This window comes from Phalacrocorax carbo, chromosome 6 (genome assembly GCF_963921805.1).
Source record: "Phalacrocorax carbo chromosome 6, bPhaCar2.1, whole genome shotgun sequence".
NCBI classification, from domain to species: Eukaryota; Metazoa; Chordata; class Aves; order Suliformes; family Phalacrocoracidae; genus Phalacrocorax; species Phalacrocorax carbo.
In genome coordinates, this window is record NC_087518.1 from 35,511,729 (window position 1) to 35,527,921 (window position 16,193).

The window sequence follows — 16,193 nt, forward strand, 5'->3', positions numbered from 1 at the left end:
CTTTTTCCTCCCCCAGGAAAGGGGTATCGTGAGCAATTGCATCATTTGGGCTTTCGGAGATGGAGAACAGGGCGGGGGTGCGATGCCCCAGGCTGGGGCTCCGCCGGGCGGGACCGTGCACCTGCCGCGCTCGGACCGGGCCGTGCCGAGCCGTTCCGAGCCGTGCCGGGCAGACGCTCCGCCGGCAGCCCCGCCCCGGCCCCCCCCGGGCGGCGGCGGGGCCAGTGGGCGGGGGCCGGGCGGAGCGGGGCTCACGGCTCGGCTCAGCTCGGCTCGGCTCAGCTCAGCTCGGCTCCGCTCTCCCGCCATGGCATCCAAGTGCCCCAAGTGCGACAAGACCGTGTACTTCGGTGAGCACATCCCCGGGGCCCGGCCCCGCATCCCCCTCCCCGAGCCGGGGCGCATCCCCGGGACCCCCGCTCGGCTCCCGGTGCCCCATCCCGGAGCCGGCGCTCATCCCTGCCTCACCCTTCCCCAAGCCCCGGTACATCCCTGGGCCCTCTTCTCCCTCCCGGTGCCGGGGTGTGACCCCCGGGTCCGCCGTCCCCAAGCCCGGCGCGTCCCCTGGGTCCCCGCTCGGCCGCGGCCCCCCCGCGCCCGGAGACCGGCCCGGTCAGCGGCTGCTGTTCACCCGGGACCCCCTCGCAGCGGCCGCGGCCCCTCTGCTCTGCTCGTTCCCCCCCGACCCCCATTCCCAGGCTGTGCTGGGGGATGCTGCCTGCTGGCCCTGGGGTGGGGGACATGGTGAGGGCTTTTAGAGGGGTCCCGGGCCCCCTCCCCTGCTCCGTGGGCTGGGGAGGTGAAGCAGGGGGCGAGGAGCCCTGGTTGGGGTGTGTGCCCGCAGCCTGTTTTGGGGCTGGGGGGGAGGAGACCTCATGTCCCCGTGTACCCTCTGGCTTGGTTCATAGGGGAACCCAGCCCATCTGACATGGACATGGTGCTGGGAAGGGGGCTCCCATGATCCGGAGGGGTCCCTTGGTGCGGAGGAGCAGGCAGTGGCAGGTGCAAACAAAACCTTCTCCCAGCCAATTTGTTCCCATTCGCTGCAAACCTCGCTCCAGGTGTGCTGTTCAGCCCTCCCCATCTCACCTCTCACCCAGCCCTCTGCAGGGTGCTTCTGGGCGCATGAGCTCACGAATGGTGTGGGATTTCTACGGGACTTTTTGAAAGGCAGCGTCTGGGCTCAGAGGTCCATCTCGGCATGCCCGGGCCGGGGTTGGGCAGCAGCAAGTCTCTGCAGGTCTCCGAGGGCCCTGTGTGGGGTTGTGGCTGGTCAGGATCTCTGGGAACCAGGGCTGGGGTGTCTCCCATCGGGCATCCCTGGGTGAGCGCCGCCGCCCAGGTTGCAGAAAAACGCCGGGGGCAGAGGTGGGAGTGAGGGCTGATCCCCTGCCTTGGTGCCTCGCTGCTGCTCCCCAAGGAGCCTGCCTCAGCCCCCTTCCCCCTGTGCAGTGGTGCCCAGCCAGGAGCCTCCCGGGGTGGGCATCTCTGGGGCTGCGCTGCAGACTCAGGGCGGCTCTGGGGACAGATTCAGCGCTCCAGCCTGAGCTGTCTCCTGCTGGCCACAGGGTCCAGCTGGTCTGGCCCAGTACTGCCTGCACGCCTCCCTGCCCGTCTCCCTCTGGTGCTCCAGGGTCCGGCCCCTGCTGCCTCAGCATGTTTGTTTGGTGGAGAAATACCAAAGGGTCCTGATGGTGCCTGAGTGAGGCATTGGTGCTTTCATTCCTTTCTGGCCATCTCCAAGTAAACACAGAGAAATAGGAATTTGCTGTCTTCCTCCTTTAAATAAACCTATTTGTGTGGGGGTGGGGAGGGCTCGGCCCTTTGGATGTCTTTCCTTGTGTGAATCTTTTCCTTTTTAAGCAGAAAATAGCTTGTCCGTTCAGCCAGCTGGGCACTGGCCCGGGGTCAGAGTCACTCCTCTTGCTCTGGGGATGAGCCTGCTCTGCATGGGGGGGGCTGGGGCCAGGCTCAGGGACCCCTGCCTCGCTGCTGGAGGAGGCCAGGAGGTGAAGCGCCAGCCCCCAACAGTGCCTGCGCTCTTTCTCTCTCCCTGCGTACTGGGGGACTTGTGGGTCTCTCTGGGATGTGGTCTGCGGGGAGCGGTTCTGTACCCCATGCCCCCAGCTGCGTGCTGGCTCTCTCCCCTGGTGGGTCTCTGTAGTTGTAGTTGTCGTTGTTTGTGTCGAGGTCTCTGATGCTCCTTGGCTTCCTGGTCCTTGTCCCCCTGGGGGACACCTTGCTCTGCGGGCAGGGAGGAGGCAGGTGCCCAGCAGTGGGGGAACAGCAGTCCCCATGACACACCTCCCCACAGGGATCATGCAGCCCCTGATGTCACTAAGAGAGACCAGGGGGTGAATTGAAATGGGAGTGAACCAAAAGCTTCTCTGTGCTTGGATTGAGATAGGCTGGAGCATGTCCTTGCTTGATGTCTTGAGCTTTGCCTTGAGGAACTGCCCAGGCTCCAGTGGAATAAACCTAGGTCCATTTACTTAATGCGTAGAAACTGGACATAACCTCTGAGCCGCCTTTCTGGGACGCAGCTCCGGGGCTTCCTCCCAATGGACCACGTGGTTCGATGGGAAGGCGACGGGAACACTGCGCCCAGCGTTTGGTAACGCTTGTGAATTCCTCGGCTGGCCTGAAGCTTAACGGGGAGGTGATTCATAAAGCCCCGCTTGTTCGGGAGCGCTCCTCGCCTGTGCTGAATGAACGCTGGCAACTACAACTTCTCGAATGCCTGGGATTGCAGCCGTGGGTCATGTGTGAGAAATGCCACTGCGTCCCGTTCCCGGCCCCGCGCAGTGCCTGAGCGGCTGACCAATGCCAACAATCGTGGGTACCGATGGAAAAATCATTTCCAGCCTGCCTGTTGCTTCATGCTCCCTGGAAAAATCCAGTGGGCTCCTCCCTGTGCAGTCAGGAGGATGTGGGCGTTTCCTGAGCTACAGAATGAGCTTTTTTCCTTTAAAAAGCACAGGGAAATATAAAAATAGTTTTCTGGCTTCTTTTCTATTTTTCTTTTTTTAAAAGCAGACTGAGGTCTGTGACATTGTTTCCAGGAGTGGCTGAGGCTAACTTTCCTGTTTTGGGGAGGTTGGAGGGATGAGGTGAATGTTTAACTGGAGGAGCAGCGCTGCCGGCGGCTGCCGGGGCTGGTTCCCATCCCGCGCTGGCAGGTGGCGGCAGGCTGGGTTTGAAGTTGGGTTATCTCTTCTGGCAGGAAGACCTGGAGGGACCAGAGTCGCCTGAAGCCAAACAGCCACACATTTCCCCAGCTCCCTTTTGCATCGCTAGCCTTAAATGAGTTTTGCAGGGTTGCCGGGAGCCCTGGCCAAGCCTTTCTGCCTCCCACCCTCTCTTCCCAGGGAACTGCAGGAGATCGTGGTGGCAGGGGGTTTCCTGTTTTCCCATCCCAAACATGAGGCAGGTGAAAGCCCCAGGGATGCAGCAAGCACATGTGCAGCGTGGTCTGCCAGCGGGCAGCTTTCAGGGAGCTTTCTGCACGTGCTGGGGTGTCTGAGGGCTGGTGGGAGGCTGTTGTTCTGTTTGTTTGGGAAGGGGCATCCTAAAAGCGTGTGGGAGTCGCCCAGTAGCCCCAGGGCTTGTCCCAGCTCTGTCTGCAGGCAGAACAGCAAAACTGCTCTCTGGGGACAGTTTGCCAGCGGGATGCCAGAGGAGGACTAAGGACATGGACACATCCAGCTGGGAAGCAAGGAGGTTCCAAGCCTAGTGTGCTCCGAGGGGCCTGCAGCAGATGCCTGACCCTGCTGCCATGCTGACGTCTAGAGTGTGCCAGAGAAGAGGAGTGCAGCAAGACACGAGTGCAGTGAGGTGTGGGGTGCTCTCCCTGCAGAGCACTGTGCCAGTGGGTCAGCCCTGCAGAAATTCAAGCAGCAGAAGCTGCTCCACAATTAATAAGTAACCGCTGTCCTTGGCTTCGGGCACTGGCTGTTGAGGGATGGTGGCCTGCCAGCGGCCCGGCAGGAGAGGCAGGAGGGCTTTATTTCCATTACAGTCATCCCTGATAAAGGAAGCAGCTCTTCAAGCACAGCCAGTACAGCAGTCGGCACGTCAGCGTCGGCACGACCCCTGGCTTGCTAGCGTGAGGGCTGGCTGGGCTCCTTGGGTAACTGCCGGCTCCGATGTCTCTGGGCGGCTGCTCTCAGAGCGTGCACATACCTTGCAGAATGGTAACTAAGGATGCACCAGTTCCCTGCTCCCCATGCAGGGCCCTGCTGGGGGTGGGGGGATGCCTCTGTGGGAAACTGAAGAACGGACTGATTAGCATTAGCTTTTCCCTCAGGAAAATAGTGTGAGCTATAGAAAATTATCTGTGGGAGGGCAGGATGGGATGGTGTGAGGTTTCGGCCTCCTTGGTTTTGCACACTGTGAAGCACGCGCGCTCTGCTGTAGCTGCTGGAGCTCTTGCACTGTGTGGTACCGGCATCTTGTGTGCACGTTTATGGGCAGTTGCCAGCCTTGTGGGGAGCTGGGGCTCAGCTGCTGTGGGACACAGGGATCTGCAGGGATGTGCCCACAGGAGTTGTGCCAGGGGTTTGTGCTGACCGTCCCAGTTGCCCTGCTCTCCCTGTGCTGCCAGCCTGCGGGGAACAGTGCCCCTCCTGCAGCCATGGGTGACAGAGGCTTGGGGCTGGCAGGCAGCTCTCTGCAAGCCTGGCTGGTCCTGAGCGACTCTGTTTGGTGTCTGGTTTATGGAGCTCTGCACCCTTGTCTCAGGTCCCAGGCAGGCCTTGGACAGAGCTCCTTGTGTTCCTGTCCTCCCTCCCTGTCCCTGGCAGGAGCACAGGGATGGGAGATGTGAGGTGTTGGGACTGGAAAGGAAACGCAAAGAAAGGCAGAACAGAAACGCCCAAGTGAGAAGTAATGGAAAATCTGTCACTGCAATGTTGCAATCAAATATGGAGCTCAGAGCTTGCGCTGTGGTGCCATTTTTGGCTGTGGTGGGGTGGTGGTGCCCATCACTCCTGCCAAGGGGCTGGGAAGCCCTGAAGCAACTAGGGACGTGATGGTGGGGGACAGGTCCTGGCATGCAGGTGGGGAGAGCTCTCCCACCAGCCTGCTGTGCACCTGCTGGTGGGGAGTGCTGGTGCTGCAGCCCCCAGAGAGGTCCTGAGCATCCTCTCCCACTACCATCTCCGTTCACACAGCCCTGGGCCAAACCCTGCTTGGAGCTGGTTGTGCTGCACAGCTGTGGGAAGCCAGCAGGGTGTGGAGGTGAGGAGCTGTGGGGCTGGAGGGGTGCTTAGACAGGCTTGGCTGCTCCAGCACGTCTCCGAGTCCTGCTCTTGCTGACAGGGGCCAGGGAACTGTCTCACCCTCCTGGCGCTGCCGGCCAGAGATGGTGTCTTAGCACACAGGTGGAACACCATGCTCTGGACCCCAGGGAGGGGTTTTGCTTGTGTGCCTGCCCATGCCCTGTCGCTCTGCTGGCCACTCTGCCCCTCACCATGTGGTGGGGTGAGAGGATGGCTACAGGCTGCCTGGATTCCTGTTTCTGGCTGGGGGTCCTGCCTGCAACGCCTTGCATGTAGGTCTGTGCCGTGGCAAGAAAGCAGATGATTTCTTGAGCTCAGCCCTGGCTGAACCAATGCCTGGCAAGAGGCACTGCTGATCCTCTCCCAGCACAGCCATGGTCGAGCTGCCTGGCCTCAGAGCCAGAGGGATGCATCCTGTGTGGACGCTGCTTGATGAAGTACAGCAGGCCTGTGGAAAATGGAGAGGGACTTACTGGATGCAGCCCTGGCCCTGTGAACCAGAGCAGGAGGTTGAAGACTCACAGCCAGGAAAGTGCCTGCAGTAGGTGAGGTTTTGTCAGCAGAGAGGCAGGGAGCGGGGGTGGATGGGAGCCACGCCATGCATTAGGGCTGCGTCTGGAAATCAAACAATCCTTGCTAATACCCGAGTGGCTGGGCTACGCTGGGGCTTGGGTTCTGGGGAAGACCTTGTCTCTCTCCTTGTCTAGAAGCAAGGCCCTGGGAAGTGGGACCCCCTGCCTGGGGTATTCCTCATTCCCCCTCCCTGGCTGCACTCCCTGGTGAGGCTGTACTGAGCTGGCTTTGTTGCACACTTGGAGGGAGCCCAGCAAGTGAGCAGCTTGGGGCTGGAGGGCTTGCTTTGCCTTGCTTTGGGGGGGAGCTAAATATATATGTACGTCTTGGCCACAAAATCACAGTGCAGCATAACCGTCTGCACCAGCTGTGTGACAGGGGAGAGGAGCTGCCTGGCTATGCCTGAGAAGGGCAGGAGGGGATGGGGTGGGGGGCATGGGAAGGCAGCACAGACCATTCCCAGGGGACCAGCAGGGCACCGTGCTGGTGGCATGGCGTGGCAGGAAAGTTCCTCCACCTTTTCTATCTCCTAGCCATGCTTTGAAGGGCTGGGGAGGGGATGAAGCTTCCGGCTGCCTGTGCTCTAGGCTTTGTTTCCAGCCATTCACCAGGCTCCTTTCCCTGTGCTCATCTCTCTTATTCACTCCTTTGTGCCTGCGACTGCCTTGAAGCGCATCTGCAGTTGATCTGACAGCACCCCTCTCCTCCAGGGATGACTGTCGCTGGGTTCCTGAGTTCCTGAGGGGATTTGGCATCTTTATCGCCAGACTGGGCTTTGTCAGCCCTTCTCTGCGTCCTCCCCGGGCTGTGGTGGGATGGATGGGGCACAGCCCAGCCCTTTGCAGAGATGCGGTTGCAGCTACGGTTGCATTTTCCGAATAAACCTCTGCTGGAAGCAGCGCTGACGTTAGGCTGTGGAAATACCTGTGCAAGGGCCTGGAGCTGGCTTGACATGGCCCCAGCTCTGAGGCTGGGAGGAGGGATACTCCCTTCCCACCCCGAAAAGATGCACTCACCTCTAGCCTGTGCCAGCTGCCTTGCCTGGGCATGGCAGGTAATTAAGGGATGAGCCACGTTGGCTCCTGGGTGGGGCTGCTGCAGAGCTCGGGGAGCAGACTGCCTCGGCAGCCCCCTCAGGCGCTTTTCTGCTCCTTCCCCCTTATTTTCCCTGTGTCTGGTGGTGTCCCTCATTGGCACGGGCTGCACCTCCTGTATGGTGCAAATCCACCCCATAGCTACATTCTGCAGCTGGCCATATACCCAGTTGTGCCTCCACATCTCCTCCATGGGGGCATTTCTGCTAGGGAAGAGCTTTATGATCGATGGGCACCTGGTGCCCACCCACAGAGAGGTGGGTAACCCAGGGCAGGCAAACCCAGAGTTGCGGACATTTGGCAGAGGCCAAATTCCTGCAGCCGACTACCCTTAACTCTGCCCTTCCTGGGGGTGCTGCATGGGTGGTTTAAATTTCGCTGCTCTTGCAGTGCTGATGGTGGGGTGCCCCCTGGAGTTGGGGGATGTGGAGTGGGGCTCCCCCCAGGAGCTCCCCGGGGTCTCTGTCACGGTGGGAGGATGTGGCCAGGGTCTTCTCCTCTGGAGCTGATGCAGCGGTGGAGCAAATGTGGCCAGGTGACAGGAAATCTGGGTTCTGGTGCTTTCCCTCCTCAGTGATTTATGGGGCAGTTCAGCCATGGGCAGGACGCCACTGCCCTGGAAATGGGCTGGGGTGGCTCCAAGCTGCTTCCTCTGCTCGGCGCGAACAATGCCGCCTGGAAAGCTGTCCCAGCTATGCCGGCCCCCTCCACAGCCCCTGGGGGCCCTTGTTTGCAGCCAGAGGATGCCTGACCAACCTCTGCATGGCATTTCCACCCGGAGGCAAGGGGCAGCCCCCGTGGTTCCCGGGCTGCCCCTGTGCCCTGGGAGCAGGACTGTGCAGGGGGCCACCTCCTTCCTCCTGCTCCATCCCCTGCCAGGGGCTGCGGGTGCTGGTGAGGTCCCCCTTGCTCTGTGTGGCCCAGGGATGCCTTGGTGGGGGGGTGCAATCAACAGGAAGCAGCAGAGATTTACAGCTGCCTGAAATATTACAGAGTGGGGAGACATTGGGAGGGGCATCTCGTCTTGCAGGGGCAGGAAGGAGCTGATGTGGGCTGTGGCCAGCTGTAATTGCAATGGCCTCTGGAAAACATCCGCCAGGAGTTTCCTCCTTGCTTTGTACCCAGGGTTGCAACAACACTGGGCTGGGATGGCGGGGGGAGCCAGGGATGACGCAGCCAAAGTGCAGCCTGGCCTAACTGTGCATCTGCTGTGACAAAGCCAAGCAGCTCTTTGGCCCCGAGCCCCTGGCTCAGCTTTCAGCCCATCACGCTCTGTTTCCCAACCTGGTCACCCTGGGGAGGCACCCATTCCTGCTGGGGAGGGCTTGGGGGGGGATGCAGGGCTCCTATAACATCCCCAAGACAGTGGGGTGCTGGGATCTGTGTCCCCCTCACTTTTGGGGACCACTTGCAGGGTTGAGGACTGTGTGTCCTGGGGCTGGTCCTCTGCCCTTGGGGGAGGCTGAGGGCTGCAGAGGAAGGGGAACACGGGGTCCAGCCCTGGCCCCTTCCCCATGTGCTGCCTGCTGTGAGAGGCCGGGGAAGCACGAGCTCTCCTGAGCCCTTGGGCTTAGGGGCCAGCAGGGATTTGCCCTGGCACCTTTGAGCAGGCAGGCATAGATCCCTAGCTGCGGTGGGGCACACCTTCATCCTGCATCTGCTCCTGCCTGGGGTTTGGTCCAACAGCCTGGACTCGTGGGTGGCATCACGGGGAGGTCATTTCAGAGCTGCTTCCAGCTGATGCTGGTCCCCCAAGCCTGTCCTCTATGTGCTTGCTTGGGGATGCTCTCAGAGCTCTCCCCTGCACCCCAGTGCAATGGCTCCATCTCTGCCCCCTCACACTGCCCTCCTCTCCCACCGGCCACCCTGCTTTGCCCCAGGGCTGATTTTCTGGGTGGTGATGGCAGTTGTTTCTGCTTATCTTGGCCCTGCAACATGCCCTGGACACAGCTGTTTGCCTTGGGAGGAGGGTGGCTCTGGAAGCCAGGACCTGCCCTTGGGGAGCTCTTGACCCCTATCTTGACCTGATGCAAACAGGTGACATTTGCTGAGGTCCTCGGGGCGGGGGGGAAAAGGGTTGGGAAACCTGCTGTTGCAGAGGACGTATTGTAGAGCAAGGCTGGGCTCTGGTTGTGCTTTTATTTGCTTGTTAAATATTTTATTTGGCTCTTCTGATTTAGTTTTACAGTGGTTTTAACGGGATCACGTTGTTTTCCAGCTGTCTCCGCACATGTGTGGGGGAGAGGGAGGGTGAACGGGAATCAGTGGGGGGCACAGGGCAATGCCCAGCACCCCAGGAGCAGGGACAGTGTGAGGTTGGGGATGCAGGATGAGGACTGGCAGCCCATGCTACCTCCAGGGTGATCCTGGAGACGTACAGTTCGGGGCCAGCCAGAGGAGGTGCATTTGTGTAACCAGCCCCAAAGCATTTTTCTTCCCTGAATATGCCCATTTGAAATAATTTGAAATGATGCTTTGAAACTGGTTTTGGTGCTGGCAGCAAGTTGCTCTGCAGGTTTCTGGCGCTCTGGGGCAATGCAGGGACCATGCCCGCCTACCCCTCTGCATGTCACACCTGCTCCTGGGCTGGGGGCAAGGGGGGAGCTCTCACACACCCAAGAGACGGGTGTTTTCCAGGGCCAAACATCCATCCTTGGTGACACTGGAGGCTGTCTGCCCGTCCTCCCAGCATGTGGGTATCCTGGGAGCGGTGCTGGGGGCAGCTCTGGCTGAGGGCTGGAACCTTGGCCAAGGCTTCCCGGGGAGCACTGGGGATACCAAGAGGCTGGGTGCATGTGGGGGAGGCATGACGAAACAGGTGGGGTGGGGTAGGCATGGTAACACCAGATATTTGAAGGGGAACAGGGTCATCCTGGGTAACGTGGTGGGTAAAAATAGACGCAGGGAGTTGGAAGGCAAACGCTACCATTGCTGGACTGGTGCGTGGGAAAGGGTGTCTGTGCGATGGCAGAGGTGGTGCTGTGGGGATCAGAGGCTGGAGGGCCTGTGGCCATGGTCTGAATGGGTCCAGGGGACTTGCGGGCTGCAGCAAAGCGGTCTCTGCAGTGTGGCTGATTTGCACAGCACGCCGATGAGCAGCCCCACTTGAGCTCAGCCCCCCCGTGGTGCCTGGAGTCTGCCTTCCCCTGGGGCTTTAGCAGGTGCTGGGCAGTCGCTCACCCCTCCCTCATGTTCCCTGCAGCTGAGAAGGTGTCCTCCCTGGGCAAGGACTGGCACAAGTTCTGCCTGAAGTGTGAGCGCTGTAACAAGACCCTGACCCCAGGTGGGCACGCCGAGGTAAGAGCCGCTGGGGCAGATGGGGTGGGGAAGCCATGCTGCCATGCAGGGGTGGCCTGGTGGTCACCCCAGGGCTCTCCAGCACCCCAGGGATGGGGAGTCCTAGGAATTGGGCTGGGGCAGGTACCTGATGCCATGCAGGTGGGCTGTCCCTGCAGCATGCAAGCCCAAGAGCGCACACTGTGGCTTCAAATGCTGCTGCTGCTGTGACCTGTGGTGCTCGAGAGCTCTTGTGCATGGTCCTGGGCAAGCCACAGAGTGGTGCTGGCACCACGTGTGGTGCCTCAGCTGTGCACTTTGGTGTGGGCTCCCAGGCAGCCAGTGGCAGGGCCTGGTGTGCCCTGGCAAGCACTTGAAGCAGCTCTGTGCACCGAGCACGCTTGTTTGAGCATCACGCTGGCTTTGAAGCCATGTGGGTGCCGAGAGCCTGCACCTGAGCATAGTTAAAAACACCAAAAATTGGGGATGCTTGGGTTGCCATGGCATTGCTAGCTCAGCACTGGTACTTTTGGTGCCCTGGGGCTTGCACTGGAGTGTGATGCCCAGCGCTTGGGAGCGCAAGGGTGCCGTGCTGGCGATGGCAGGTGCTTCAGGCCTGGGAGCAACTGTGTTTTTCTTGTGCAGTGCCCCAGCGTGACACCCAGTGCCCTGGGTTTTGCACAGCGCCAGTCATGCCAGAGTGTCACCAGCTCTTTAGCGCAGCTTTAGCACGTGGCACAGCTGGGGAGCAGGCGGCAGTGGCAGGGACAGTGTGCTGGTTGCTATCGGCCCATGGAGGGAGTGAGGCCGGTCCTGCCTGGGGAGGATGGGGCTGCGTGGGTGGATCTGTGCTTCAGGCTGGGTTAAGCCCAGGGGATTTGCTGCTTATCCATATAAGGCCGGATTCTGCTCCCGTGGGGATGGCAGCCAAGCCCCCACTGACTGTGCCGACAGCAGGATTTGGCCCTTCCCTGCTTTTTCTCCCTCCTTCCAAGCCAGCATGTCCAGCTGGGTGGGAAAGGTGTCGCTGGGAGACCAGCTAAATGTTTACCCTCCCATCCAGCATGGTAATGCTGCGAGCACACTGATCTTTGTGCCTTGCGATATTTTGCAGCTGCCTGCCCGCTCCCCCAGCTGCTCCCAGCCCTCACATTCAGCATGGCATTGCTTGAGGAGGTGAGGGAAGGGACATCACTTCTGCTCCGCTACTGTCCTGCCCATTTTGGACGAGGCATCCTTGCCTTGCAGCAGAGGGTATGGAGGGCAGGAGCATAGGGTGCGAAGCAGGGCTGAGATGCTGAATGGAGCTGAGCAGGTGATGGGGTGGGTTCGTGCCTGAGAACAGGGTCCCAGTGGGTTTTCCACACAGGGCATGTGTCTGGCAGCACCGCTAGCCCCCTGCCCCAGGCACAAACACTCTTTCTTTTCTATTGGACTCGGTTCCTGGTGGCCCATGAGAAACAGCTGTGGGGAGCTCCGGGGCTTATCACCCACTTCATGTCTTCCTGTGATAATCACCCCCAGGCGATAGTGGGGCCGATAGTGGCTGGGCTGGGACCAGTGCCCACGCAGGGCCTCTGATCTCAGGCCAAGGTGAGGGGGGAGGCGAAGCTCGGTGGAAGCCACTGTGCTCTGTGTGCCTGATAACATCCTGACCAGAAGCTTAACGGCAAAGTGACGCCTTACTGGGTGCCAATGGCACGCCACTGGGTTGGAGCTTGGAGATGCTCTCAGCTGAACAGCCACAGAGTGTTGATGCTCCAGCCCCACGGTACGTCATGTGCAGAACAGCCAGCGTGTTTGAAGCAGGTGAAATCCTTGAGCGCTCAGGTCGGGTGAGGCTGTTGCTGGCAGACCCGTAGGCTGGGTGTATTTTGGGGTGTAGGCATGGCCAAGGTGGTCTCTGAACACCAGTGGGGATGGAAGCAGTCCCGAGGGAACTGTGGTCACCACCTGGCATCCTAACACTCCTCTCTCTCCCCAGCACGATGGGAAGCCCTTCTGCCACAAGCCTTGCTACGCCACGCTGTTTGGCCCCAAAGGTATGTCTGTGCTCCCCCCCGTGCCTGTGCAGCCATGCCTGGGGCTGCAGAAGGGGCCAGGTCCCCCTGTCCTCACTGGAAGGGAGCTGTGGCCCTGAAAGTACCCCAGGTGCCAGGCTAGCATGGGCTGAGCATGGGCTCCCCTTTTGCAGAGGGAGACAAGAGCTGCTGGAGGGAGGGAGGGATCTGTCCTGCCAGCTGTTGCCTTTTTTTTTTTTTTTTAATTTGAAAGACAAATTCCCATTCAAACAGAAGGTGGAGTCACTCTCCTATCCCAGACATGGTTGGAGAAAGCCTGGGTCAGGAGAAAGCAAGCCAGGGCTGAGGTGCAGCAGTGTCCGCAGTGGCCCTGTGGCTCAGTGGGGCTGGGGGAGGTGGGACAGGGGGCTGGGGGGAGGATAGAGACCCCAAGTGCTCCCAGGCCACTGCAGCCTCTCTCTGCCTCAATGCAGGGGTGAACATTGGTGGTGCCGGGTCCTACATCTATGAGAAGCCGCAGATCGAAGGGCAGACCGCTCCGGGGCCCATTGAACACCCAGCGAAGGTGGAGGAGAGAAAGGTGAACACCGCGCCTCCCAAGGGACCCAGCAAAGGTGAGGGCAGGATGGGCAGCCTGGCCCTCTGCCACGGCATTCAGCAAGTCCAGAGCCACTGTGTTTGGTGATGGAGTGGGGTGCAGGGTGTGTGTGTGTGGGGTCCTCCGCACTCGTGCGTCCCGGCTGAGAAGTCCCTCCACTTCCCATGCCCATGCCCATGTCATCTCTTCTTCCAGCCTCCAGCGTCACCACCTTCACTGGGGAGCCCAACATGTGCCCACGCTGTGGCAAGAGAGTCTACTTTGGTAAGGTGGTGAGTGGGCAGTAGGTGCATGCCCCAGTGTGGCACGGCACCACGGTGCTGGGACTCCGTGCAGGACCCCGGGGCATGCAGAGGGGCTGGGAGGGGGTTTTGGCTCAGAGATGGAGTTGCAGGCACAGAGGGATGTGCTCAAGGAGCCTGCAGGGATGGGTTGTCTTGGAGGAGCTCCTGAGTGCAGGGATTAATGTGTCGTGTCCCCTGCTGTCACTTCCCAGGTGGGTGGCATGGGCTTAATAGCTGTCCTCGGACAACCTCTGTCACCTGTGAGGCAGCAGAGGGGTGGGAGAGACGCAGGAGGCTGGGGTGCACAGGGTTGTCTCAGGATTTTGTGTGCAGAGGTGATGTCCCCATGGGGTGTGCTCCCTCTCGGCACGTGTGCAGGGGGGCTGGCATGACCCTCCTTCTTTGTCCCCACTCTAGCCGAGAAGGTGACTTCACTGGGGAAGGACTGGCACCGGCCCTGCCTACGCTGCGAGCGCTGCAGCAAGACGCTGACCCCAGGGGGCCACGCCGAGGTAAGGATGTCCCGGCCCCCAGAGGCCTGGGCAGCGCACATGGGGGATGCCAGGGGGGCATGGCTGAGCTGTGCCGTGCCGGCTGGGCAGCCCCTGCCTGTGCAAGAGGACAGGACAGGGCTGGCAGGGGCAGCTCCTGCAGTCTGGGGGAGAACTTGGGGGGCTGGGGTGTGGGTGTCCGCAGGGGATGTGCAGAGTGGGAGAGGTGCCCAGCCAGGGGTACACGTCCTGGGATGATCATATGTTTATGTCCTCTGTCATATAAATGAAGACACCATCATTGCTGTAGCAAGCCGATTGTCTCCCGAAATTAAAAATCTTTACGTTATTCTTAAATGAAAGTAAAATGTTTAATTCTTAAACAGCATTAGTGCGGATACTGTCTAGCTGCTTTGAAACAGATCTAATAGCAAATAACATTGGTTATTTTCCTATAAAATAAATATTAAACTATAAATTTCGTATTAGATTTATAAATATATTTTATATTTATTTATATAAAAATATAAAATTATTTTCCTATCAAAGCCTCCCTGGCTTTCCCAGTGGAAAACGAACAGAGGGATGTTACGTAGCATGGTGACACTGTTCCCCCCAGCATGGGGTTGCTGAGCAGGCGCAGCACCTGAGCGGAGCTGCCAGTGGAAAAGCCCAGGCCTGCAGGCCAGCAGCAGTGGGGCTGGAATGCAGTGTGGGGGCATAGGCCACCCTCCCCACCCCAACCCCTGGGAGCTGCCATGTCCAGAGCCTTTCCCCAGCCCCCTGCCGCAGGTGACGTGCTTTTCTCTCTGCCCCACACAGCATGATGGACAGCCGTACTGCCATAAGCCCTGCTACGGGATCCTCTTTGGGCCAAAGGGTGAGTGCCTGGGGGCGCATGGGATCAGGAGCTGGTCTGGGGGCACGTGCCCTGCCTGGGCTGCTGCTCTCGATGCTCATGCCACCACCCAGAGGGGACATCTCCCTGGAGTGTGCCACCTTCCTGCCCAGGTCCTCACCCTCCTGTATCTCCCGCTGTGCAGGTGTCAACACCGGAGCTGTGGGAAGCTACATCTATGACAAAGACCCTGAGGCGAAGAACCAGCCCTAGATGGCATCCCCCTGCCCGCCTGCTCTGTGCCCCTGTACTAGCCTCCTGCTCGCAGCTGGAGCAGACCCTCGCCAGGCTGGCCACGGAGCTGTGCTCTCTCTGCTGTCTCTACTCTGGGCAGGACGGCCCTGCCCAGCGGTTTATATATTATAGTCTTTAATATAAGCTTTAATATAAGCTTCAGTGTTTAAAAGCAAAAGTAGAAGGTGTCTCTGGTGGTTCCCAATGCGCTCTGCCCTCACCAGCCCTCCCACCAGCCCCCTAAGTGCGGGAGGCAGCAGGGTGGGTGTGGGGATGTCACCTTGCACAGGGGACAGTGGGTGGCACCCGAGGAGCTGAAAGTGGGGGGGAGGTGGTGGCAGGAGTCCCACCATGGGAAGGTGCTCCCCACTGCCCCCCGCATGGAGGACGATGGAGCTGGGCAGGCATCCTGTGGCACTTGGGCCGGTGGTCAGGGTGCCCAGCGCTGTTCCTCACCAGCCACTGGGGATGTGTGGGTCCCCTGAGGGCTCTGGCCCACCTGGCAGCACTGCCCTTCTCCTGGCCCTTCCCAGGCTCCCCGCCCCGGCTTTCACTCTCCCCGGGGCTTGCAGCCAACCCCAGCCACCATTGGGGTTGCAGGGTTGCAGAGCTGGGCGGGCAGCTGGTAGCCGCAGCCCCTGGGCAGTGGGCTGCTTCCTGCCTTCGGAGGGCAGAGCGCATTGGGCTGGCTGCTCTGTGGTGGGACGCCTGCCCCCTTCCCAGAGCCGGAGGTTTCTCGTTGTGGTTGTTTATTTATAAGCAGTTGTAAATGTGCCCCTTGCTTTGGAGACTGACACACGCCCACCAGTCTCACCCGTCCCCCCTGTGTACACCCAGCCCCACTGCTGCCCAGGAGGCTCGGGAGGGAGCCAGTGCAGGGGACCTGCCAGGGCAGTGAGCCCTGGGGTGCCAGCACCCTCCTCTCTCCTGGCTCCCTGCACCACTGCAGGGCTGACTTTTGTTATTTGCTGACAATAAAGGTTTTGAGAGATGTGTTGTGTGGCTTGGCTCTGGGCAGAGGAGGGGGAAAGCTGTGTGCCCTGTGCAGCATCTCTCTCGTCCCGGGACAGTGTGCGGACCCTGCTGCTACGGTCCTGCCTCAGTTGGCTCCTCCTGGGGCAAGACAGAGTAGCCTTAGCCCCAGCCAAGCCCGAGCTGCCCAGGCCAGAGCTGCTCTTGGTGCAGCACAAGCCATGGCCTCTTCTGGGCTGTGAGCAGGACGGGCTTGTAGGAGGCTGTGCTGGCCCTGCGGATGGCATGGCATGGGATGGGATCCTCCCTGGCTTTGCAGGGTGGAAAACTAATGGAGGGATGTTACATAGCATGGTGACACTGCTTCCCTCAGGATGGGGTTGCTGAGCAGGCGCAGCGCCTGAGCGGGGCTGCCAGTGGGAAAGGCCAGGCCGGCAGCAGCGGGGCTGGAATGCAGTGTGGGGGGTATGGGC

General features: G+C 60.3%; 1 protein-coding gene across 2 annotated transcripts; it reads left to right on the plus strand.

The window, feature by feature from the left end:
• The first annotated feature begins 207 nt into the window (after positions 1-207).
• Positions 208-15,739, plus strand: CRIP2 (cysteine rich protein 2). 2 transcript variants are annotated; one of them, XM_064454699.1, is made up of 8 exons: positions 208-350; positions 10,149-10,243; positions 12,207-12,264; positions 12,717-12,857; positions 13,037-13,105; positions 13,543-13,637; positions 14,439-14,496; positions 14,660-15,739. In XM_064454699.1, the coding sequence occupies exons 1-8, from the start codon at positions 308-310 to the stop codon at positions 14,725-14,727; spliced, it is 627 nt and encodes a 208-aa protein (XP_064310769.1). In that variant the 5' UTR covers positions 208-307; the 3' UTR covers positions 14,728-15,739. The 2 variants fall into 2 exon arrangements, with proteins under 2 accessions (XP_064310769.1, XP_064310771.1); XM_064454701.1 differs by lacking the exon at positions 208-350 and adding an exon at positions 3,947-4,193.
• Positions 15,740-16,193: the final 454 nt, after the last annotated feature.